Consider the following 25901-nt stretch of genomic DNA (forward strand, 5'->3'; position numbering starts at 1 on the left):
GTCACCAGGCCTTTTCTCTGTTCACTACAAAGGACAAGTAGGAGTGTTTTCCCCGGATACTCACATGATGGCCGCCTTCTTGTCCACCTTCATCTCAGCTCAAATGTCAGCTCATCAGAAAGGTCTCCCTCCACCCAGTCTGAAGTGGCAGCCCATCAGACCAGGCATCTCAGACCAGCTGGTCTGTTGCTATCATGGCACTTCCCTCTGTCTGAAACGGCTTTGCTGTGTGTGTGTGCCACCCGCCCCAGGACTGAGCTCCACGGGGACCAAGAGCTCTGTCTGACTCACCTCTACTCTAGTGCTCAGCACAGTCCCTGGCACTGCACATTGTGGCCCAGCAAGTACTTGGCATATGAGTTAGTAAATGAATGGGCCCACCCCCACCCCCATATACACATACCCTTCAATGCCGCAGGCCTGACGTGCAACAGATGGGAGTGTGCCATTGCTGACTGGCTGGAGAAGCAAAGGGCTTCTCTGTGCAGGGGCATTGCTGGAGGCACTGGCATCTGTATCAGCTTCTCTACAGAGAACGTAATCCAGTTACAGAACAAGCAAATCATGCCTGCTTCTAGAGAATACAGTCTTCCCAACTTTTATACTTTTAAAAAGGTTTTCCAAAATCCATGCATAAATTTTCAGGTAAAAATGCTTTGAGGCAACAGATCCTAATTTCAGGATCTGAGATCCAATTAAGCATCAGAAACTCATTAGCCAAGAGACCTCTGGTAAGTCAGTCCTGAATCCTACCCATGTGACCACTCCCATCCTCAATTCCCACCCCCAGAAATTGGAGATAATAGTACTCAGCATATTCACGGTTGCCGCTAAGTGTTGGGATTACCAATGGCTATATAACAGGTCCTGCTTGGTTTCGACTTAAAGTTCTAACACTCTTTATCAGGACCCACACCCCGTTCCCCTGGAAACGGATTCTCTCTTTGAGCCCCCTGCCTTTGCGTACGCCATGCCACTCTCTGGAACGTCCCCCTTTCTACCCAGCTAATGTCCATGTCTCCATCAAGTTCCCTCTCAGGGATACCCCCCACCCCAGCCCCCTCTCATGTAGCCAACTTGTCCCATGGAGTGACATGGCCGATGAGTTACAGCTCCCGTGGGTGGCAGCCGCAGAAAACCCACTGGGAGTCAATGAGCAGAAAGGGGAATGTGTATGAGGATGCTGAGTGCCCCACAGAACCTGGGGCCCCACAAACCACCTGGGGCCGAGGGAGAACTGTAGGGAGTTCTTTCTTTTTTTCTCCTGGTGCTCCAGCTTCTACTTTCTCTCCTGCGGCAAACTGGCCTCCTGCTTCCCACCCACACGACAGACAGCAGCTACTGCGCACTCCAGGGCCCACGTCTGTTCTCTTCAGGGGAGCCACTGGGTGGAGCTGAAATCTCCTAGTCCAGGTGCTTGTCGTCTTCCTCCAATACTCGGCTGAAATTGCTTTGGCCTCCCCTCCAAGGACTAACCAGGCCAGACCTTGCTTAGCTTCTGAAACCAGATGAGATGGGGTACATTCAGGTGTCGGAGGAAACACTTTGTAAAGCATATGATTGTCTGGCCACTGTACCAATACAAAATAATGTTGAAGGTAGACTGTAAACAAACATACATACATACATAAATTTTTTTTAAATTCCTTTTGGACACATGGACATGAGCAAAAGGTGGAGAACGTGGGTGGGAGGGGGTGTGCAGGGTGGAGGGGAGTGAAGGGGGGAAAATGGAACAACTGTAATAGCATAATCAATACAGTACATTAAAAAAATAAAACGGGAAAAATTCCTTTTGGCAAAGTGTCCCTGGTGATTGCCTAATTGTTAAGCCTAGAGGATGCTTTTCCTTTCTTAGCCGATGCTCTGGAGCATTTGATCCATGGACCCCAGTGCCTTGAAACTTTCTATTTTGGCACCCGTGACACCATGCTCTCCCCTCCAGCCCCTCGGGTGTTCCTTCTTACTCTGCTTGTGGGACTCTCCTGTGCTCAGCCTGGACGGACTGGCCTTTCCCCAGGCTTGAGCCTCACCTTCTCGCCATGCACTTTAAAATCTCATACGTCCCACAGCTCTACCACAGCCTCCCTGGGTTCTCCCAGATTTCTGTGTTCCCCCTGCTTTCTGAATACAGATAGACCTTTCCTCCCAACACAGGGTCCTCACTCTCTGTGAGCCTGACTCATGACCAGGCACTTTGTTTTGTATGATAGGGAGCTCAGGCTGCCATCTCAGAATTTCTATTTCTTGTAGGTTTTGTAGCTTTGGGTGCCTGTACATGTTGTCAGTAGGATATAAGAACTTCAGTCGTATGGTTACCCAGATATGATCCTGGTCCCTTGGGAGGATGGCTCTGGCTTAGTGAGCCCAACCCTGGCACCTCCAGATGATACCCGAGCGGTGGCAGCAGGGGAAGATGATGGGACGTGAGTGCTCTGGGTAGGGGCAGGTGCAGCCAACAGAATCCAGGGTACAGAGAAGGACCCCGACAGAATCCGGGGGCAGGCAGCCTTCCTGAGACTGTCCCGATGAGCTGAATGCTGTGTGCCTTGGGAGGATTCCCACTGAGCGCCGCTAACAAAGCCCCTGAGGATGGAGAGCTTTGGTCCCCTGCTCCTTTTAATTATGTTGATTTCAAACAAATTCAACTCTGGTTCTATTTAAAGTCGATTAAGTGAAAGGGCATTTAAATTGTCTTTTCTCTCTGGTTTTTGGCAACTGTTTGGCCCTTCCTTCTGGCCAGATGATCCTGAATCAATACCAAGATGCTCCTGCCCCCACCCACCCCACCGGCCCCCTAGTGAGGCGACGCCCTTTAGTGAAACCTGCTAACTTTATTTCTCACTGTCCAACTCCCGATGGATCAGTGCTTCTGGAAGGACCCGATAAACTCGCCTGGGATGAGATGTTAACAGTTGATAAATCTTGTATCTTTATCTTATCTGCTAGACTTAGTTGATTAGGTTGAGAAAATCCATATTAATCATCGAATGGATTCGGACCCCAATCTGGACACTCCACCACTACTGATGGATGGCTTTGGGCAAGATGCTTAAACTCCACTAATCTTAATGTTCTCACCCCTTAAAATGAGGTTACTGTCTGCATTTCGGGGTGTTTGTGAAAATCAAGCACGTCGAAGTATCTCAAGGGCTGCACACCTGGTATGTGATCCTGAAGTATTATCAAGTTGTTTCCCAAGATAGTTGCACCAATTCATGTTGCCGTAATTATCTGTATAATTTCTAGTTGCCTTCATTAGACTTTGGGCCCCCCAGACGCTGGTCCTAGTCTCCGTCTTTGGTGCTGAACACAGTATCGAATGTCTAGTGAGTTCTCAGTGAATGTTTGTTGCCTGAAACTTTTTAAATGGTAGTATTTTCAGATGTATTCTGAATATGCTTTAAGCCTGACTAGGTTGTTCTGATTTCTCCTGAAATGGGGGCAACTGAAGTTCATGGAGGATGAGTAACTCTTCCTGGGTGTCACCCCAGGTAGACGAGGGAGCTGGTCTGAGCCAAGTCTAACGGCAGAGCCCGTGGCCTTAATTCACCACTGAGCCCACTTGCCTCTCAAAGCCATAGTAACAAGGAAGGGTTCCCCCACACTCTTCACCCCTGCTCGCCACATCCTTTGGCAGAGGCCTCATAATCCTGTGAGGTTAGCACAAACTCTGAAGTCTGTCCTCTAAGCTTGGGCCCTTCCAAGTCAGAGCAGAAGAGCACTCAGAGGCTTCTCAAGAGAGGCATGGGGAGGACTGCCCATTTGCTCAGCTCTTGAGAGGGACATGGGTGGGCAGGTCACTGCACAGATCAGCATGGAGCTGATGCTCTTGGCCTCCAAGAGGGTTTCTGCATCCCAGGTTAGAAACAGCCCTTGCTGACAGCGTAGAATCTCTGGACCATGGAACACTGGAACTGCAAACCTCCTGGGAGTCAGGCCCACATCCTATACTGACTGTCTTTGTGTCCCAAGACAGGGAACATCAAAGATGGGAAGAGCTCTGGGCCATTTAAGCCAATCCTCTCACTTTACAGGTAGCCTTAAGAGGGGGAGGGACTTCCCTAGCAAAGTCAGAGCTAGAAGTCAGGTCTCCTGACCCAAGGCCACCAGAGCTCTGCCCAACACCAAATGGACGCCCAATAAGCATTGGGAACTGGATGTTAATGCAGAGCGTGGCAGCAGCTCCACACGTAGAAGGCGCTGAGACAGTGAGCCCCAAGCTTAGAAGGTGATCTTTGAATGCTAAAATGAATGAATGAATGAAAGAATGAGCAGTTTCCCATGGCAAAGGTCTTCCTTGGACAGTCACCCAGGTGCATCCTTGAGCGGCTGTGACTCAGCAGAAGGCAGTGAGCAACAAGCAGAATTCTCTTTGGGAAAAAAAATAGTATGTATGGGTATATGGAAATGGTCTTGGTGAAAAATTTTAAAGAGGTTATGTAACCATTAAGATAATTACAGAGGTGAAATAGCAACACGGAAAACTACTTGTAGTGTACAATTAAAGAAGAAAACAATTATATGACATTGAGCCTATGCCATAAGTACAACGGCAGATTATGCGGGTGTGGAGGAGAGGACTATTACAAATGGCTCATATTTACCGGAGGGTCAGCCTCCGTACGAAGCCCTTCACACATGGTGTCAGTGTCGTGCTCAGTCTGTGAGGGAGGGACCGCTGGAGGACGCGCACTCAGGAATGTCTGACTCTAGAACACACTCTCAGCCACCGACTGGAGTCTGTGGCAAGAAAGGGAGTGGTGTCTTTTCTTTTCCTTCACTGTTGTTTGAGTATTTAAAAAAAAGTACTCCAAATGATTATAAATGGCTCTGGAAACCAGCACCAAACTCAGTCTGTTTACACTCAGGAAAGGAAACAAAACCCAGAAGCCCTTCGGCAGGGTGGTGCTATACGGCACGCTCTCCCCAGCCGCTGGGAAGACCTGCCTGTGGAGCCCAGGAACCCGGCCTCCCTCCTCCCCAGGCTGCCTCTCCTGCGACCACAGTCACTGGGATCTGAACACATGCTGGGCACCCTGCATAGACCGCCCCAGCCCTGTCAGTCCCCACGCCTCCAGCCTCCTCAGAGTGTCACTCGGAGGGCCGCCTGCCAGAGCCACCCACCCCACAGCCGACATGCAGGCCCACTGGTGCCCTTCAGCCCTCTCGAACCTGTGGACCAGAATCATCCTCCCACTGGACCCCACAGGACCCCAGACGACAGCAACCTGGCCGGCCCGCTCCTCAAGCCCCGCAACACTGACTTTTTGAGAGCTGTAGCCGCCTGTTGTTGCCGGTCCCATCCTCTTCATTTCAGCCAGAAGGAAGAAGCCGGAGAGCCCCCTACAGGTTTCGGAAGGCTAGTGGGGACTCCCCACCCAGGGCTGCTCCTCTCTCATCTGTGTCCTTCCTGTAAGGCTTGAGGCGGCTTCCTGGGGGACCAGCCAGGGTCTAAGTCAGCTGTCATATTGTTTTCAGGGGAAAAGGAATCTTGAGAGCCAAGAGGCGGGTTTACATCCCCACTCATGAGTAAGATGGGCACAGTCTGAATAAGGGGTCCAGCCCAGCTACTGAATTGAAGTGAACCTGAGCTAAAACGTCTTGGACCCCTCTCCCTGGGCCCCAAGTCCTGTGATAGTATCAGAACGGCCTGTGCTAGCTACCATGTGGACTTTAACGGTTCACCAACCACCACACCTGCAGCACCTGCAGCACCAGCAGCACACGCCCTTGCAGCCCAATCTGCAAGTGCCGCCTGGTTGAAATGAGAGTTCAGTACTACTGTTTCATGACGTTGATTTAATGAGCATCTGACTGCCCCAGCTTTTAGCAGACAGCGTCGGGGCGGAGGCCCCCCGCCCACTCCCCGTGGTCGTCCCCATCCCGTGGCGGGATGGACTTCCTCATGTGCATGCACAGCACTTCGTCGATGTAGATGGTGTTTTCTTTGACCTGGATCTCCTCCTGTAGGGCGAGCTGTCTGTGATTCAGCCCTTTCAGCTCCACCTGCGCTTGGGCCAATATCTCCTTTAACCTAGGAAAAGAGGACAAACACAAGGGAATCGTTTATCACTCCACATCCTTTTTTCAGGGGGAAGAGTGCATTTGTGTGCTCGGTGCAAGAAGCCAAATTGACTCGTCCTCCCCATCTCCTCCTTAAAACAGAGATTTCAGACGGGTGGCCACGGGCCAGATTCACAAGACAGACAATTCCATGAACTGCCAACATTTAAAACTGTGCATTTTACCTAAACATCTGGAGTTGGGCTTCTATAGAAAAATTTAAACACTGGTACCCACTTTCTGTATGGCAGCAATTGGCTGGAGTTAACAAGGAACCCCTTGACTGTCCTCTAGAAAGGAGCCCCTCAAACGTCATCAACCAGAGTGCTCATGCCAGGCAGGCCTCACCCACGATGGCACAGCCTGGACCTGTTCGCAATCGGGGTTTAAATGGAGCCCCAGTGGCCCTCCACCTCCTGGCTGCCAGCCTACCTGGAAACATTGTGGTTGATCTCGTGAACCTCCTGGATCAGCCGATACTGGGCCACATCGCGACACAGCTCCACGTTAGGCCGATGTGTCCTGGTCTCCAGGCGTGTATGAGCCAACTTGGCAGGTCCTTCTTGGTCAAGGATGGCTTTTTCAAGGGCTGTAACATTTTTCTCTTGGGAAGCAATCTCTTCCATGACCTTAAAAAAGGATTAGAGTAGGTGAGGCCAGACTATGTTCCTCAAAACTCAACTGCAGGCTCTCTTGGGGGGTCTCTTGGGGTCATATAAACTAGGAAGGGGGGACCTCAGATTTCTACCCAAGCAGGGCCCCAGAATGAGTCTGATCTCTCTTCCCTACAGCAGTGGCCACTGGCGGGCAAGGCAACTCCCCCAACCTCAGAACCTCACAGACGGAATGGACGCGACGGGCCATTATTTCCTCATCTCCTTCCCAAATACTGGGAGCTCCCTGGAGAACGCCCTTAGCAAAGGCTGGAAGCTGCCCATCTGCCTCAGCCTGAGCACCTTAGTATCAGGAGCAGAAAGGTGTCTGCTTCCTTGGCAGTCTACCCACCAGCACTCACACTGCTCCCCAGAAGCTGAAAAAAGGGTGTGCGCAGTTCAACCCTAGATGTGTTGGTTTCTTTGAAGGTGGCTTTGTGCACAGAAAAGATTACTTAGAAGTTACTTGGGTTTTTAGATTAATATTTAACTAACATTTTTATTTCTTCCTTAAGTTTTTTTTTAAATCCTTTATATCATGGAAATTTCCAAATATACACAAAAGTAGTTAGTATGATGACCCGTAGGTACTCATTGTCAGTTTACGCAATGATCAATACGTGGTCAGTCTTGTCTCATCTACAACCCCCTCTCTCCACACCTGCCCATTAGCTTATTTTAAAGCAAATCCCAAGCCCTGGCTGGAGTAGCTCAGTGGACTGAGCGCGGGCTGCAAACCAAAGTGTCGCAGGTTCGATTCCCAGTCAGGGTACATGCCTGGGTTGCAGGCCATGACCCCCAGCAACCACACATTGATGTTTCTCTCTCTCTCTCTCTCTATCTCCCTCCCTTCCCTCTCTAAAAATAAATAAATGAAAATTTAAATAAATAAATAAAGCAAATCCCAAACCTCAGTTCAGTCTCAAATACTTCAGTATGTATTTCTAAGATATAAGGACTCTTTTATTGTCTTTTAACATAACTATGGCACCTTAGTCTCTCTCTCACACACACACATACATGAATGATTCTTTAATATTATCTAATATCTGGCTTCCAAATTTCCCTGAGTGTTCAAATTAGAATACAAATGAGGTCCACACATTGCATTTGGTTTTCTTATGGCTTTTCTTAACATTTCGCCAGCTTTCCTTATGCCAGTTCACAGATACCATACTGATCTCAAATTCAGCAAATTTAACAATCACTTTAAACTGATTTTGGTTAATAGTTGCTCACACTTCAAGCTTAGTTAAAATTCTTTGAATGTTTATTTAAAGCAGCATTTATAAATTTGATATATAACATATAGTATTTATAAATTTCATATAAAACTTTAAAAAACTACTTGAGTTGTTTTATCAAACAAGACTTTCTAAAGTTCTTAAAAGATCTCATGAATCTCGTAAACTAGTAAAAATGATTAATCTCAAATTCTCAAATATTTTAACTTTGTCTTCAAACTTAAAATTTCAACTAAAATCACAAGGCTAAAGTATTTACTTACATATTTTGTTATAATTTTTTAAAAAAGGCTAATTTCCTTAAGTTTTACAAATATTTAAAATATCTTAAACATACAGACTTCTTAAAACAAAACCACAAATATTATGGGTTAAATCAGGAATCGGCAAACCATGACCTATGGGCCAAATGCAGTCTGTTTTTAAACAGACTGGTTTTGTACAAGCTGAAATAAGATTGTTTTTTAAATTAATGAACTTTAGGGTTTTTTTTAAGTATTTTATTTATTTTTAGAGAGAGGAAGGGAGAAAGAGAGGGAGAGAAACATCAGTGTGTGGTTGCCTCTCATGCACCCCTTACTGGGGACTAGGTCTGCAACTCAGGCATGTGCCCTGACTTGGGAATTGAACTAGCTATCCTTTGTAAATTAATGGACTTTAGTTTTGAGGACAGTTTTAGATTTATAGCAAAATTGAGCAGAAGTCTAGCGCTCCCACATACCTTCTCTTCCCCAACACACAGCTTCCCCTGTCATGAACGTCTTCTATTAATGTGGTGCCTTTGTTATAACCAATGGACCAATATCGCATGCATTATGTTTAACTAAAGTTCATAGTTTACATCATGGTTCAATCTTTGTGTTGTACATTCCAGAGATTTTGACAGGTATGTAACATGTATCTACCGTTATCATATCATACAGAATAGTTTCACTGCCCTTTAACCCCTGAGCTCCTTTTCATCCCTCCTCTCCACCCAGCCCGCATCTGAAGCACTGACCATTTTACTGTTTCCACACGTCACGTAGTTGGAATCACGCGGTATGATTCATACAGCATGAATTTCAGATTGGCTTCCTTCACTCAGTGATATGCATGTAAGGTTTCTCTACGTCTTTTTGCAGGCTGATAGCTCATTTCTTTTTACCCCTGAATAATATTCCACTGTACGATGAAGCACAGCTTGTTGATCCGCTCATCTATTGAAGGGCATCTTGGTTGCTCCCAAGTTTGGCAATTATGAATAAAGCTGCTAAACATTCACATGCAGATTTTTGTGTGGACATAAGCTTTCAACACTTTTGGGTAAACACCAAGGAGTGAGTTTGCTGAATCATACGCATATGTTTAGTTTTGGAAGAAACTGCCAAACTGTCTTCCAAAGTAGCTGTAGCATTTTGCATGCCAACCAACAATGCATGAGATTTCCTGTTGCTCTATATCCTTGTCAGCGTTTGGTGTAGTCCATGTTTGAGGTTTTCTATAGGTGTGTAGCAGTGTCTCGTTTTAACTTGCAATCCTTAATGACGCATGATGGTGAGCATCTTTACATATGCTTAATTACCATCTGTATGCTTCTTTGGTGAAGTATCTTTTTAGATCTTTTGCCTATTTTTCCATTGGGCTATTTTTCTTTTTTTAAAGGTTTAATTGTATTTATTTTTAGAGAAAGGGGGAAGGAGAAAGAGAGGGAGAGAAACATTAATGTGTGGTTGCCTCTCACACACTCCCTACTGGGGACCTGGCCTGAAACCCAGGCATGTGCCCTGACTGGGAATTGAACCCATGACACTTTGGTTCACAAGCTGGCATTCAGTCCACTGAGCCACACTAGCCAGGGCTGTTTGTTTTCTTACTGTTGAGTTTTAAGAGTTCTTTGTATACTTTGGATAACTGTACTTTCTCTGTGGCTTGTTTTTTTCTTCTCTTTGAAAAGAAAGGTTTTTACATTTTTAAATAGCTGAAACAATCAAAAGAATAATATTTCATGCCATCTGAAAATTATGTAAAATTCAGACTTTAGTCCATAATAAAGTTTTATGGAAACACAGCTATGCTCATTCATTTACATATGGCTGTTTTTAAACTACAAGGTCAGGGTTAAGAAGCTACAACAGACTGTGTGTGCTAGACCCTCACTGCTTGGCGCTGCTGTCCAGAGTGCTACATCCACAGTATCACATCCAGTGACACGGCGATAACCTGCCAGCTTTCCAAGTGGAACGTGTATCCCCACACAGCGACGTCCTATTTTACTGTTCACCACCAGTACGTGTCCGTCATGTCAAAACAAGAGAAGCTGGTTTCGTGTGTTGCGCTTTTAGGGCAGAGCGAAGTGTGGATTTGTTCGTTTGATAGCAAAGCGCTGTGTTTATTAAGTAACGACCCTCGGCCATGCTGAAGGGATGCGGCATTCGTCATTATCAGACGGCATATCGTTGTAATGGTCTTGACTCACAGAAGAGTGAAGGTCAGAAAAACACTGTATCTCATCACTGCAGAATTTAACAAAAATGAAAATGAGGCCACAAAGTAAGGTTCTAAGTGTCTTATTTGTTAGCCCAGCAAGCAAAGCCATTTCCCGAGAGTGAGTTAATTAAAACACGTTTGACTGCAGCAGCTGAGGAAGGGCGTCCAGAGAACAGGAAACTGTTTAAAAGGATTAGCCGGTCTGCGGGAATAGCTGCTGGAAGAGTTGAGGACACTGGGAATGAGATCGATGGTCAGTTTAGAAACAAGGCACATGATTTTGGATGGTTTTCCTTTGCTCTTCATGAGTTGGCAGGTGTTCTGATGCTGCTTAGTTGTTCATTCAAGGAACGGGGCTGATTTTGAAGTGACTGAAGAATCGGCCTCTATGAATGGTCTCATGAAATAACTACAGGCAAGAATATTTTCAAAAAGTTGAGAAAACACTAATTCAATACAACCTAAAGTAGAACTTCTAAGAGATGTTATAGCTGATGATGGTGCATATACGTGAGGAGCAGGAAATGGCTCAGTCGACCGTATTTACAAAAGCTGCAAAAATGTAAGCTGCGTAAAGCCTCTGGTTGTCCCCTGTGTAGTAGTGTTCACCAGGAAGCACTTCACAGGACACGCTCGAGTCCATCGTGTGTCACTGAACCAGCATCGTTGACAGCGAACTTCATCAGTCCTCATGGATGTGACCATCATTGGTCCTGTGAGTTTTTGTTTGAAATAGAAGCTGAATATTTTGACTTGCCCTATTATTCAGCAATTCAATGGTTTGTCAGTGGCAAAATGTTCTTGTGATTTATTTTTAGCTCAGGGCCAAGAATGAAATTCTCCTGAACAAGAACCATCCCCCACAACTACTACTATAAAACAATGAATAGCTTTGCAAATTAATTTTTGCTGCAGACATAACAGTAAGATATCTTAATAAATTCAACCTAAAATCACAAGGCAAGAGAGCACGAGCATGCAAAGCGTACACGGCAGTGAAGTCATTTCAACAACTAACGTGGGTTGAACCACAAGCAATGTCAGGCCGCTGCACATACTGCCCATGCTGTCGAAAGTTAAAACAAGCAACAAGGCCTCCACTCCCTCACAGATGTGCAGCAGATACATTTTCCAAGTGCCAGCAGTGTTTTTGGGGGGTGAGGAGAGGACCTCAAAGCAAGTACAAAGGAAGTTTCCGTATTTCAAAATCCACTTAATTGTGCAATTGAAGAGCTTCTACCTGCGCTTCAACAGCAAGTGATTAATATGAACTGTAATGACATGCTAAAAGGCCAGTATCAGGAGAAGAATCTAAACAGACTTCTATAAATGCCTTCCAAGCAATGAGTATGTTCAATTAAAATCATGTGTTCACAGATAGTACTTGGCAGTACCTATTTGAGTGAAAAGACATTATCCAAGATGAAATACATAAAATCTCATTACAGATCAGCATGCACGGATGAACATTTGTAACAGATTGCGATAGGAAGTGCTATCGCAGTACAACCTTCCATTAAACTCCGGCCCGCCCTGCGCACTGCAGAAACCAGTCTCGTCTGACAGCTAGACTCAGGGTCGCAGCGGGGCAGGCATGGATGCAGCAGGAGGCCAAAGCCTGGGGGGTAGAGCAGGCCCAGGCTCTAGTCCCAAGCTGCTAGCAGTGCGCCCTGCCACCTGGGGCCCCTTTCACTCCCTATGCCTCGCTTTCACCATCAGTAAAATGCAAGAGTTGGGTCACTGTCACATGTCACAGGTGAAGCACGAGGCTCAGAGAGCGTGAGGGATCCATCTGCAGCAGTTACTTAGCTGGTCTGCTGCAGGACCAGGTTTGGACTCACGTATCTTCAGTCCAAAGTGAGCACTTGTTTCCCTGGACTCAACCTCTCAGTGTCCCTGAGTTAGCCTGTGGAATGGTCATATATGCTCAGGACCCAGGGGTCCTTGCAGGTGAGGAAGGGATACTGGGGTGGGCTCACGTGGGCTCTGATGGTTAAATACTCAGGGACTTTGCCAGACCATTGTTAAATGGGTAGCTTGAAATCAACCATAATGAATGTACTTATACCATGGAAACCTGCACATTCTACCCATCAGGGACTTCTATGGACTTATTTTCCTGAGAGTCACCTGACCAGCACACTACTGGATAGATAACTGAGAGGGACAACCAGCCAGAATCCCGAAGTTGCGGCTGGGTTCAGAGACATTGGTTGCTTTCAACTCATGGAACTTCAGAGTCATAAACAAGGTCTGAGACAGTATCATCCATCTCCATATTTCACATAAGGGGAAACTGAGGCCCAGAGTGAGGACACAGCCTGTTCTTTGCAGCAACGAGTGACAGGGGAGGCCCAGAGAAGGCCCGAGTATCACTCCAGGCCCCCAAACCCAAAGCCTGCTGCCACAACAGAGCAAAGTGCCTAACCCTTACTCCCCAGTGAGCCCAGATTCACAAGCGCAGACAGCCAGCGCCGGGCTCAGAGGACATCCCAGTTTCCACAGTGAAACCTTCACAGGGTGCTCTCCCGTGTTCCCTGCAGGGAGCTCACCTTGGCCAAATGAGTGGCCAGCTTGTCCCTGGCATCCTTGGTCTCCTTCAGCCCATTCTTGAAGGCCGTGTCCACCACGTCACATTGCTTGCACATGTCTCTGGCCGTCTGGGACAGGACTCGGTCCACCAGGGCCTTCAGCGTCAGGGAGTTGTTCCTCTGCTTGTCGGCCTTCTCCAGGTTGGTGTTGGAGAAGTCCAACCAGTCCTCCAGACTCACAGAGCTGGAACAGAACCCACGCATTTGTTCGCAGAACACTGGGGCTGGGGCGGGGTGGCGGGGCAAGCTCCTGGAAATGCCCTGGAAGCAAGCCCTGCCTTTACCACCGGGCGGAGTGAACAGTGGTCTGTCAGTGGCAATAGCTGTCCCTTTGGGGAAACCTACCTACTCTGTGCCAGGCACCAGGACGGCTCTTTAAAGACATGATCACATTTAGTTATCATGAAGGCCTAGTGAGCTAACTTTCATAACCCCCTTTTTATAGATGAAGAAAACTGAGGCTCAGAGAGAGGAAATAACTTGGTGAGGATCACACAGGTAGAGACAATTTGAGCATCAAAATAAATAATAGTGACAGATTACAACATACCGAATAAAACAGGAAACCATGAGTCCCTACTGATATAAATGAAATGCTGCTTTGGTAAGCAACTGCTTTACATAACAACACTGATGAATCTCAAAATGACACTGATTGGAAGAAAACTGACACATAAAACAGCATATGATGCCCTTTGATAAGCATAAAAGCAGACACAGCTATTGGAGTCAGGAATGTGGTTGCCTTTGGGGAGAAGGGAGGGGCTACTGACCGAGAGGGGACAGCATGGGGGTTTCTCTGGTGGTGGTCATGTTCCACTCCCTGACCTGGTCGTTGGCTCCACGTGGCTGTGACTAGCAACAGCCTCTGAGACGGCGGACGCCAGTGACCCTCCTCCTGGCATTCACTCCCTTGTGTGTGCCGCCTCCCGTGAGCTGTGCAGTGGACTCAGGGACCCATTCCTCACAAACAGCAGCGATAAGAGGTCAGTCCTGGGACTGGGCTAAAAGCGGACCGGGCTTTTGTCTTGAGTGAGCTCTCTCCCTTGTTTCCTCTTGGATCATTCACTGGGTGGGGGTGGGGAGCCAGCCACCAAGGGCTGAGAGAGCCAGTGGGGGGTGACGAGGCAAGGCGTGCCACAAGCACAGGAGCCACCTGGAAGCGGGTCCCCACCCCAACCAGTCAAGACCCCATGTAAGACCGCAGCCCAGAAGACAGAGTAACTACAGCCACATGGGACGGGAGCCAGAGGCGCCGACTGAGCAATGCCTGGGTCCCCGAGCCACTGAAACAGAGATATTTTACATGTTTGTGGTTTTCAGTGGCTAAGTGTTGGGGTAACACAATGATAATTCATTAAACTGTGTGTTTATTATTATTTATATATTTTTCTACATGTATGTTTTACCTCAACATGAAACTATAGTTTAAAAACTATAATGAGTTAGGCCTGTGATGAAATGTTAATTGAAAAATGTAAGGTAGATGCTACAGAAAAGGTACATAGTATTATCCCATTTTTGTAAACAAAATCAAATTTGTCCTGGCCAGGTAGCTCAGTGGGTTGGAGCGTCATCCAGATACACCAAGGTTGTGGGTTTGATCCCTGGTTAGGGCACATACAGTCAATCAATGAATGCATCAGTAAGTGGAAGGACAAATCAATGCTCCCCCCCCCCCATAGCAATAGACGGATTTTAAAAAGTTGTGTGTGTGAGTATATATATATGTTGGCATGAACATACAGATAGCAGTGGTCATCTCTGGGGTAACATCATACAGGGACAGAGGAAAAGTATTAACTTGTTCTTTATACATTTTTAGATTCTTTTACTTGTTAAAAACACAAAATAGGGAAAAGAATACTTCAAATGTTTAAAGGTTTTACATCAGACTTTCTTGAAGTGGGGCCCAACCTAGAGGAGCGAGGACCCTCCAGCCCTGTCCTCTGGGAAGTCACTGTGCAGCCCGACTCTGCCGCAGGACTGCCCCTCCCTAGCTCCCAGCTGGCCGTCACGACAATGTGCCAGGGCCTCCGGCCTGTCTGAGGGGCATGGGGACACCACAGAGCGGGGAGGAAGGCAGCGTGGCCAGGCCAGCAGCCGGGACTCACTCACTTTGGTTCCACCCTCACAACGTTCTCAGAATATCTGATGTTTGGCGAGTTGTTGGTGAGGGAGAAGCAGGTATCGTCAATGGTCAAGGCCACAAACTTGTCTTTCAAATCCTTTTCCAGATTGTACTTTGCAGCGCGGTTCAGCCTGAAAAGAGAAGGTCAAGGTTTCTCCCTTTGGAGTGCCCTGGTAGTAGCACCTGTTGTTTCTTGGGAGGCCCTGGAAAATGCAGCCAAAGTAGCTCTGGTGTGGGATGGCGGCACTTCCTCCCCCACCCGCCATCACCCAACCTGCCCCCTGCCACACACACACACATATATACCATTAGATGCCTGGTGACAAGCTAATGTAACTGAGCCTGGACTTCAACATCCTTCCTCCAACCATGACATTTTCTGATGCCACCACTGTGGCATACTCTATGAGAGAGACCAGCCCTGGGACAAAACCTCTTCCAGTGTCCTCTAGTTTATAGTCGGGGCTGAGACCCGGTCCCATCCCCGCCCGCCACCGGAGGGTTATCCAGGCCTCATCCTGAGTGTTGCCAAGCCACCTCAGGTCATGGGAAGTGCTCGTAGGAGCATTAAACCCCCTCCTCTCTGTGACCTGGAGCCCGGCATGTGTGGGTGCTCTCTTTTCTCGATATGCCCAGTGGGGACGTGCAGGTGGCCCTGAACGGCCGTACCTGATCTGCTCGGTTGTCTCCTCCAGGGTGCGGGTCAGCAGGGCCATCACCCCCTGGAGGATCTCGGCCTCCTTTATGAGCTCCTGCTCCACTTCATCATGCACCAGGTCGATGCCAACTCGCTTCTCCCTGACCAGAGAAAGGCGGCAGGTCATCCAACAGGTGGAGGAAGGCATCTCAGCATTCACTAACACCTGGACATTTCATCTGGACAACTGGTTGGAGTAGTGCTGCACCAGCCTGGGGGACATGGTCAGGGAGGTGCCCTAGTTGGTCTCTCTGAACCTTGAAAAAACAAGTCCAAAGTGCGATGAAGAAAGTTTGATCGATGACTGGTCACCTGGTCTGAAAAATGCCAGACGGACATTTCCCCTTCAGTTTAGACGTCAGCTCTGAAGTCTTTTCCTTCTTACCTATTTGGTGGAAACACTTCTTTTCACTTAGCATTTCAAAGCCATATGCTGCCTTCCTTGATCCTAGTTCCATTTTCTGACAAGGACTGGAATCCAGAAAGATGCTTTAAGGGTAATAATACCAACATTAACATGACCCCACCACTGAGCACTTGTGATGCGACAGGCGTTGTGCTGAGCTTTTGATATGGGTGTTCTCACTTAATTAGCCCATTCAAGTACAGGTGAGGAACCTGAATTTCAGTGAGGTTAATAAGCCCAATGTCACAGAAGTGGGCATTATATGTGCTTTTAACCACTCTATTATGTTACTCCCAAAAGTGACCAGTCACTGCCTGACAGCACTTGGGAGCAAGGCTCCCCCCCTCTCCAGCTGTGTGGCCTTGGGAACACTGTATAATTTCATCTGTGCCTTGGTTTCCTCTTCTGTGCAATGGGGATAATAATTAGAACTTCATTAAGGTGGTGGCAAGGAACTGATGAGCTATAAAAGCAGAAATCACAGTGCCAGACACACAGTAGCACACAATCAGCTCAGCAACATCTACATTCTAATCACACTTAGGTGTAGACTTGAGCTGATTGGAATGCTGGCCTCTTCAATGGTGATTTTACCTTTGCTTCACAAACTCTCTATGTGTGGCTGGGGAGACCACAGCCCAGTTTCTGCAGAGGGTCCTGACTAAGCTCACTGAGGGCTTCCCAGCAAGGGCAAACAGTGTGGACAGAGACAAGGTGTGTTTAGGAAATTGCAGGTAGCTCAGCACTAAGCATATCCCATGGTTGGGGGTGACGTCTGGGCCTCGAGAGGTCACGGAGGGCCCGATCATGAGGAACCCCGTTGGCTAGGCTAAGAAGTTTGAAGTTTATCTGGAAGGTATTAGGGTGTAGGGTTGCAATTTTTAAAAAAAAAATTAAAGCATGGGGTGATATGCAAAAATCTACACTCAGAAAAGTTAACTCCGAAGCCAGTGTGGAGGACACACTGGCTTGGAGGGGGCCCGAGCTGCTAGCCAGAAGGCCTGTTAGGGAGCACCATCTAGGACAGCAACAGGGAGTCACTGTTAGCCCCAGAGGAATTATCCTACTCACGGGACTCACGGGAAAGGAATTATAACAAAGAGGTTTGTTTGCACAGTGGTCTCTGGACAAAGTGCTTCTGTGTGCCTCTGTGTGTAGGAGCAGACTTTTTGTCCACTAGTAACTGTAGCATCTGCTCTGCCTGCCCAAAATAAAGACTGCTGTTTCCTGGTTTCTAGTGGTGTGGCTATGCGACTAAGTTCTAGGCAACAGGATACAAGTAGAGATGACGAATGCCAAACCCCAGTTATTCCTACTTGCTGGAATGTAGACACAGTGGCTGGAGCTCTAGCTGCCACCCCAAATCTCCAGGTAACCGCGGGAGTGAAAGCCACGTGCAGTGGGGCAGCAAGACCGAAAAAGCCTGGGGCCCTGACACTGTGGCACACCATGCCACCCTGAACCGTCTCCAGACTCCGGGAATGTGAGAGCAAAAGAAACTACCTTATTTAAGTTCCGTGTTATTTTGCGGTTTTCTGATTACCCACAGCCAAACCTAGGCCTAACTTATATTTAAGTTGGTCAAGAGCAGAGTTTAGACATGAACCCAGTCTAGTGCTCCTTCCACTGCCCAGCACCACGGGCATGCCGAGATAATTTCAGGCTCTAGAAGAACACATGCTCATTTGCCTCATTCGAACCCACCAGCTCACACAGTCAGCTTCCACTGCCCAGCACTTCATTTCTCACAGCGGGTGACTCACTGCGGGAACCGTCCCTCCTACCTGTATTCCAGGCACATCTGAGTGATGCGCATGGGCTCCTTCAGGCCCTCCAGGGCTTTCTCCAGTCTGGTCTTGTACGCAAGCAGATCTTCAGTCACATACACAAGCTGCTCAAGTTTGTCATCTAGCTCCTTCTTCCAGAACCTGACTTCTTCGAGTCTCTGTTCTGAAGCACACAGAGAAGTTACCGCACGGTCAGTCTATTCCCAATGTGGCCAGCTTTGGGATTAGAGACTTGAAGGCTATCGCAAAACGACCTGGGACCTGTTCTTTTCCTCTTAGAGTTTCTTAGGAAGGGAGGGAGGGAAGGAAAATATATCTTCTTATATTCGACAAATTAATCCAAAGACCATTCTGCACTCATTGATTCTAATTCTTCAATGTCCACTGTTTTTAATAAGTTTTAATTTTATCAAAGATATAAATGTACATTGCTTGAAAAGTCAAATAGTGTTACAAGTGTCAGAATCCTCTGACGGACCCCACCCACTCTCACTTGCTGGGAACAACCGCTAAGAGCTTATACTGCTGTGTGTTCATTATCAGCTTTAGCATGATCTATCGACTTCCTATGAGCAAAGGGAAGAACGGGTTTATTTATTTTCACACAACTTTCACAACACACTCTGCTCCTTCCATCTTCCCAGTAGTTGTCTCACCATTTTGTTAAGTAATGATTCCATACTTGTTGGTATTATTGTAAATATGTAAATGTTACATACACCTAAACTATGTAGTATACTAGGATAAATGTCTGTCCTTACCACAACTTTTTGGTTTTTTTGGAAGAGTTAATAATTGTATTGTTGCTTTATTTTCCATATATTTATTACTAATTTTTCTTCAAACTTTCTAATAGAACCACAGCAGGCTTCCTTATCTGCAGCTTTGCTATCTACAGTTTTGGTTACCTGTAGTCAACTGACGTCTAAAAATAGATAGGAAATTCCAGAAAAGAAATAATTTGTAAGTTTTAAATTGCACACCATTCTGAACTCTCACACTTCCTCACCCTGTCCCGCCGGGGATGTGAACCATCCCTTCGTCCACCGCGTCCACTCTGCAAACACGACACTGCGCTCGGTCACTTGCTTAGCAGTGTCTCAGCTATCAGATTGACAGTTGCAGGATTGCAGTGCTTATGTTCAGGTCGCCCTTATTTTATTTAAAATGGCCCCAACACACAAGAGTAGTAGAGACGCTGGCAATTGGGATGTGCCAGAGAGACACTGTAAAGTGCTTCCTTTCAGTGAAAAGGTGTGTACATATGGGGAAAAAACATAGTATATACAAGGGGGAACCCAAAAAACAATGGAATTATCTTCTGGAGGGAGGGCCCCTTGTAGTACAGGCTTCCCCTGCCAGGTGAGTGTTCTAGGAATCCATCCACGTCAGTGTACCAGTTGGTGTTGTTGTGAGAGGCTGCATTCAGCTTCAGTGAATTTTTTTTGAAGACTCAATATGTTTGCCCATTTCAAGATGGGTGATTTACGAACACATCTGCCCGCAGTGCGCTGAGTGGTCAGTAATTTTTTACCAAAAAGGGCATGACCCCCATGCCCTTTTCACCGGGTTTCACCTAGAGTGACTTTTTTTGTTTACCCAGGTGGAAAACATCCTCAAAAGGAAACTTTTTGCTACTATGGAAGAGGTGAAGCAAAAAAAATGACAGAAGCACTAAAAGGCATCAAAATCAATGAGTTCAAAACTGTTTTGCACAGTGGAAAAAAACATTTCAATAGGTACATTGCATCAAATGGAGACTACTTTGAAGGTGACTGAAGTTTAAACATGTGAAAATAAATACACAATTTTCATAAAAAATTCCATTTTGGGGGTCCCCCTTGTAGAGGACTGGGTACTATCCACAGTTTTAGGCCTCCACTGGGGATCTGGGAACATGTCCCTCGTGGGCGGGGGTGGGCTACTGTATAAATGTCCTCTCGATATATTCCAACCCATCGAGTAACCGACTGATTCTGTTCCTTTGCTGGACACCTCTCTCCCACAGCACTTCCTCCTGCTGCCCAGTCTCCAGCTGGGTGTGTGGCTATCCTCCTGTGACTTTGCTTCATCACCATTCTAGGAATTCCCTTCACTTTCCCATGCATTGGAGTCCTCTCTCCTGGATTTCATTTACTCCTGTTTCTTGATTTCCTTCTTCAATGTGCTGAAACACAACCTTCAGCAGCTTCCTAGCCAATGGGTAGATGTGAGGTAAGATTTTTGAAAACTTGGAAGTCTAGAATGCCTTTATTTATCTTATCCATCATTTGATTATAGTTGGCTGTGTGTAGATTTATTGGTTGTAAATAATTTTCACTTAGAATTTTGATGGCATTGCTTCATTTCCTTCTGGTTTCCAAAGTTTCTGCTGAGAAGTCTAATGTCATTCTGATTCCATATTTCTTCTATGTGACCTGAAAAGCTTTTAGGCCTTTCTTCCCTATTTTCTGAGTATCCTAAAAGTTCACACTGGTATCAACCTTATTCAATTACTACGCCAGACACAAGTCAGGCCCCTTTAATCTGAACACCTAGATCCCGCGGTTCTAGGAAGGTTTGCTGCATTCTGTCATGGACTATTTCTGCTGCCCCATTTTCTCTGTGCTCCCGTCTGGAGTCCTATTAGGTATTCAGCCTCCCAGTGACCTGTCCCTGTCCCTTTTCACTCTACGTCCTGGAGACTCTTCACCTTTACCCCTCAGCTTTGCCTTTGATTTTTAAAGATGTCCTGCACTCATGTGTTTTTAATTTCTAGCAACACTTGCTTGTTTTCTGACTCTTCTCTTTTTTAAGACCCCTTTTATTATTCCATGGATGTGATGTCTTCTCTAAGTTTTCTGAGGGCCTTGTAGTATATATATAGTTTTTCTTTTGCTCTGCACATATTGTTTCGAGTTTCTGTGTGTTTAATGGTTTACCTGTCTTGGTGTCTGTCATGTTATATACAGGCTTTCCTCATATGTCTGGTGGTTTTTATCTGATTACCTTTAAAAATAAAATGGTAAAATGCTAACTGGAAGTGAAGCTCCATCTACAGGGACAGGGCTTGTTGCCAGAATGCTTTATTGTCTACAGAAATCAGACAGGGCCCAGGCATCCCGTCAGAGAATCACCAAATTTTATTATCTGTAGATCTTTCTTTTCAACCAGTTAGCTTCTCCATGGAGGAATCTTCCAAGCCCCTGACTGAAGGTATAAGCTTGGTAACCAGTAACCTAGGAACCAGGGACTGGTAGAGTAACTGTTCAGTGAGTAGACTTTTATTGAATCCTTGAGCTTTTAGCCTTCTGTTAGGGAAGGAGAGCCAGACTGGGGAGGGGTCTCTGCAAAGACTTTCGACCAATCTTGGTTCTAGCTCTATTCTGAATCTCTAGCTACAGAAGCAACTGGATGCTTCCAATTTCGAGCATTTCAAGTTTTCTACAGTACGAATCTATAGCATGAATCAGCTGGCTTCTCATTATCCTCCACCTACCCAGGCTTTCTGCAGGTTCTGGGTGTGTTACTACTTGTCCTTCTGCTTTCTAGTTTCCAAAATCTTCATCGCTTATCTAGTGCTGCTCCCCCCACCACCGTCTCATCTTTGAGGCACACTTTTCATTAACCCTTTACTGCTACTCTGTTGGACTGAAAATGGAAAAGAAGACTAATGCACATGTTCCATCCACCACGTAAACGGAAGCTTCCCCGCTCACGTTTTGTAACTGACTTCCACCCTCACCTTGCATCTTCCACTACCCTATTGGACCTGCCACCTCAAAGGTCACCAATAACCTCAAGTCACCAGTTCAAATTCATATTTGCTCAGCTCCCAGCCTCTTTGACATTTCTATGACCACTATTGTTGATGAGCACATAGACAGTTTCAGGACTGGGGCTATTACAAGGAGTACTGCTTTGAACATTGCAGCACATACCTTTCATGAACATATGTTAGAATCTGTGTTGATATATACGTAAAAGTGGGATATCTAGATCAAAGTGTGTGCGATAAGTTCAGCTTCAGTAGACACTGCCACAGCTGTCCAAAGCAGTTGCACTTCCAGTGTGCACAGTGTAAGTTTTCCAATTTACGCTTTCTCCTTATATATGTTCTGGATACAAATCCTTTGTATATTATGAACATATTGTATACATGTAATATGAATATATACTATAAATACTTGTATACTCTATGGGTTGCTTTCTTGGTCTCTTAATGGAGTCTTTTCATACACAAAGGTTCTTCATTTTAATATAGTCTAATTTATTATTTTCTCTTTTATGATTGATGATTTTATGTCTTAAGAATAATAAATCTTTGCCTACTTCATTATTATGGAAATATATAATTTTTCCATAATAATATCAAATTGACCTACTTATTGCAAAGACCATCTTTTTCCTGCTACACTGCAGTATTGTTTTACCATAAATCGGGTGACTACCTATGTGTGGGTTTGTTCCTGGACTATGTTTTGTTCCACTGGTCAATTTGTCTATCCTTGCCTAAACCTCACTGGTTTAATTACGATAGCTTTATCATGGGTCTCAGAAACTACAGTAAGTATCTTCCAGTTTTATTCTTCAAGAGAGCCATGTCCTTTGACCTTTGGTATTTCCATATGAATTTTAGAAGCTGTTTGATGATTTTATTTTTTAAAAAACCTGCTGAGATTTTGACTGGCATTGCATTGAATCTATGCAATTCCTTCTATTTCTTTCAATAACATTTTGCATTTTTCAGTGTAGAATTCTTGCACATCTTTTGTTGGTTAATTCCTAGATATATGATGTTTTATAATGCCATGCTAAGTGGTTGATTTTTTAAAATCAGTTAATGAATCAATGAAGTTAAATTTCAGACCTTGAAATCTTTGGTCTCATGCCTGACACTCAATTATTGTGAAAAATGAATGGTGCATCCTCATTCCTAACACCTACCTATTTGCACAATGATTCAGAACAGGAATAGGAAATGCCTATAGGCTGATATCAGGAATATGGATCAACTCATCAGGAGCAGCCTAACATCTAACGTTACTGACCTGAAGAAGCTTTGGTTTATTGGAGGTTGAAAAACTAGCTACCCTTAGACTAGGTTTTATTCATAGGTGTTTTTGTTTATCCTGCCCAATGTTATAAATACAATTAAACCAATTGCCATCATTTTAAAAATGAGTAAAATTTCAGCTTTCCAGATTTTCTTTTTTAAAAAATCAGACAATTTGGCAACACCGGGCTCATAATCTTTCTAGGAAAAGAACTGGCTGAAGTTGAGTAGCAGCGGCATCCTTGGATGGAACCCATGTTCTCCGGCCACCCCCGCCCCCACCAGTCCCGGTCCTCTGTCCCAGTCATCTCAGGGCGTCTTCCTCACCCTGCCCCACCTGCCCAGCCGCCTCAGACACCTGCATTTGTGGCCTCTGACTTATCCTTGTTTGGCATTTGGGAAATTTTATATTTATTTTTGGTTTGTTTATTTAAGGGCACTGTCCTTTACATAGTGTTTTTAAGGATTTAGTTGGAAAGAGAAAATTACCCTTCCTTTAAGAATCAGCTCAAATGTTTCTCTAGGAAGTCTTTCCTATGTTTGTTTCCCTTACACCAGCACCATCTGGTTCTATTCTGATTATTCATGTTCGTTTCTTTCTCCTCCTCAAGCTGGGAGCCCCTAAAAAGTAGACACTAATCACACCATGTGACAGTCCCAGTACTTAGTCCACTGATGCTCTCAGAAGCTCAGTAAGTGTATATCAATCAATAAATGAATAAATCATAGATGATGGATGGCTGAAAAACAGACTGGGTTACCATGCCTCTATCTTGGGGCAGTGAACTTGAACATAGAACCTAGAGAATTTATGTTTTTCCCTAATATTTCAAGACAGAGCGTTACTAGTCCTGAACATGAAATACAAATGACAGCACAGCTGAACCTGAACAGTTCCGTCAGAACATGTTCACAAGCACACCACCCACACCGTCTCACCTAGTTTTTTGTTTACATCACTTTGAGATTTCCTTGTGGTCTTTTCAATTTCCTCCACAAGCCTCTGGCTTTCTGCCACCAGGCGTTCGGACTGGGACCTTTGGGCCTCTGCTCTGTGGTACTGGTTCTTGTTAGCAATGTACCACTCCAAGGGCAGGAACTTGGGTGGAGGTTGCAGTAGTTTGGCCATTTGGGGTTTCCAAAGTCCTGAACAAAGACAAACTTCTTTTAGATCAACTGAATCCAATTTGTCCTTTTTTAAATGTCAACTTTTCTTACGTGACATACATACCAAAAAGTGCCTAAATCATAATCTGCATACAGAACGAACACATCTGGGTAGCCAGCTCGCCTCTTTCCAGCCACTCTGCCCCACCCCGACCCTCACAGTAACCACTCTCCTGACTTTTAACACTACAAATTAGTCTTGCTGTTTTTGAACTTCACATCTATGGAATCATACAGGATGTACTCTTTTGTATCTGACTTCTTTCACTCGACATTATGTTGCTAACATTCATCCCGGTAGTTCATATAGTTGTAGTTTGCTCATTCTCAGTGCTGTGTAGTAGTATACAGTGGCATAAATATACCAAAATTCATCTCTCCTTTTCACTGTTTATGGATATTTGGGTTGTTTCCAGCTTGGGGCCTATCGTGAGAATGCTGTGAAGATTCTCATAAATGTCTTTTGGTGAACAGATTCATGCATTTTTATGACTCGTTAGAATTGCTGTGTTAGAGGGTACTGTTCAGTTTCACTAGATACTGACAAACAGATGAACCCAGACAGGTTTTCTTTAAAAGTGAACAGCTGTCATTATCTTTAAACTGGCAACTGGGTGTTGAGCCTATTGGCAGATAAAAGAATCTAAAAACTTCCCAGGACAAAGGAAAGGCAAGAACAGGAAAGAAAACACAGGAGAAGGCAGCAAGCGGAGGCCAGCAGCAACAGAAAAACTAAAATTCCCCCGCCTCGTCAGTACACAGCTCAGGTTGTGAGGACTGATTCCCTCAGGCCTTCAAGGCGCCCCACCCGCACCCCTACTCAAAACTCCAAGCGCCTGCCCGGAGGGATGTCTGGCTCTCTGAAGCCCCTCAAACATCGGATCTCGACCAGGCTGAGAACTCCGGGCGTCTAAGCCGGGAGACGCAACATGGAGTCTCCCCATTTCTTTCTAGTCCAGACCTTCCTATGGCCTCTCCCAAGTTTGTCTGAGCATGGCGTTCAATTTTAACACAAGACTCCTAAGTAAATCTGAGTAGCCTCCAAACAAATCGAAATTAGACCTCAATTAGGGCTGAACTCAAAGGGCACAAGGCTTTGGGTAGAGCTGAGGGCTGCATGGGTGGGGTGGGACCAGATGTACTTACCTCAACGGCACAAATTACTATACCAGCTCAGGTTGGGAGCCTCCTAACCTCAACTGAACTCCGGGCTCTAGCAGAAGAGGAAGGTAAACAGTGCAGTCTCCGTGGCAACCGGTGACGCAACAACAGGGCAAAGAGGGTGGGGTCTGGCCCGAAGCAGCGTCTTGGGAAGGCTCTGCGCAGGTGCGATTTCTACAGTCCCCAGCCGGTAGGGGTGTGGTAGCCCCCCGCCCCCCCCCCCCCCCGCCCCAGCAGCGGACTGGGTTACCTCGGGCCGTGCTGCTCCCACTGGGTCTGGGACTCCCCAGGTGTCCAGAGGGGTTAGGCTGGATGATGCCTCAAGGTCCTCGCAGCGGCAGGCAGGCTCAGGACCACTAAGCCACAGAGCCAGCGCTGCAGGGAGGAGACGCGAGAGATTTCTGGGGTCGTCACGATCGGGAGGGGTACAGAAGTAAGAGGTGAGAGGAGGTGCCGAGCCCCCGGGGCCAAGCGTGGCCCCTTGGTGGTCGGCT

General features: G+C 46.1%; 1 protein-coding gene across 1 annotated transcript; it reads right to left on the minus strand.

Moving 5' to 3' along the window:
• Window positions 1–5782: 5782 nt before the first annotated feature.
• Window positions 5783–25627, minus strand: TEKT1 (tektin 1). The gene is made up of 8 exons (XM_028534472.2): window positions 25393–25627; window positions 24019–24225; window positions 18042–18207; window positions 15824–15952; window positions 15142–15285; window positions 12985–13207; window positions 6499–6695; window positions 5783–6037 (listed from the first exon to the last, which is right to left on the minus strand). Exons 2-8 carry the CDS (start codon window positions 24206–24208, stop codon window positions 5830–5832), a joined length of 1257 nt encoding a protein of 418 aa, XP_028390273.1. The 5' UTR covers window positions 24209–24225; window positions 25393–25627; the 3' UTR covers window positions 5783–5829.
• Window positions 25628–25901: the final 274 nt, after the last annotated feature.

Source organism: Phyllostomus discolor, chromosome 8 (assembly GCF_004126475.2).
Source record: "Phyllostomus discolor isolate MPI-MPIP mPhyDis1 chromosome 8, mPhyDis1.pri.v3, whole genome shotgun sequence".
Classification (NCBI taxonomy): Eukaryota; Metazoa; Chordata; class Mammalia; order Chiroptera; family Phyllostomidae; genus Phyllostomus; species Phyllostomus discolor.

Bases quoted from the DNA above. Each gene is read 5' to 3' on its own strand.
- TEKT1 (XM_028534472.2), bottom strand. From the start codon at position 24,208: ATGGCCAAACTACTGCAACCTCCACCCAAGTTCCTGCCCTTGGAGTGG. The intron at 13,208-15,141 runs GTGAGTGAGTCC...GTTCTGTTCCAG, and splicing joins GTTGTGAGGGTGGAACCAAA to CTCTGTGAGTCTGGAGGACT. The intron at 6,696-12,984 runs GTGAGCTCCCTG...TCCTTTTTTAAG, and splicing joins TGGCCACTCATTTGGCCAAG to GTCATGGAAGAGATTGCTTC.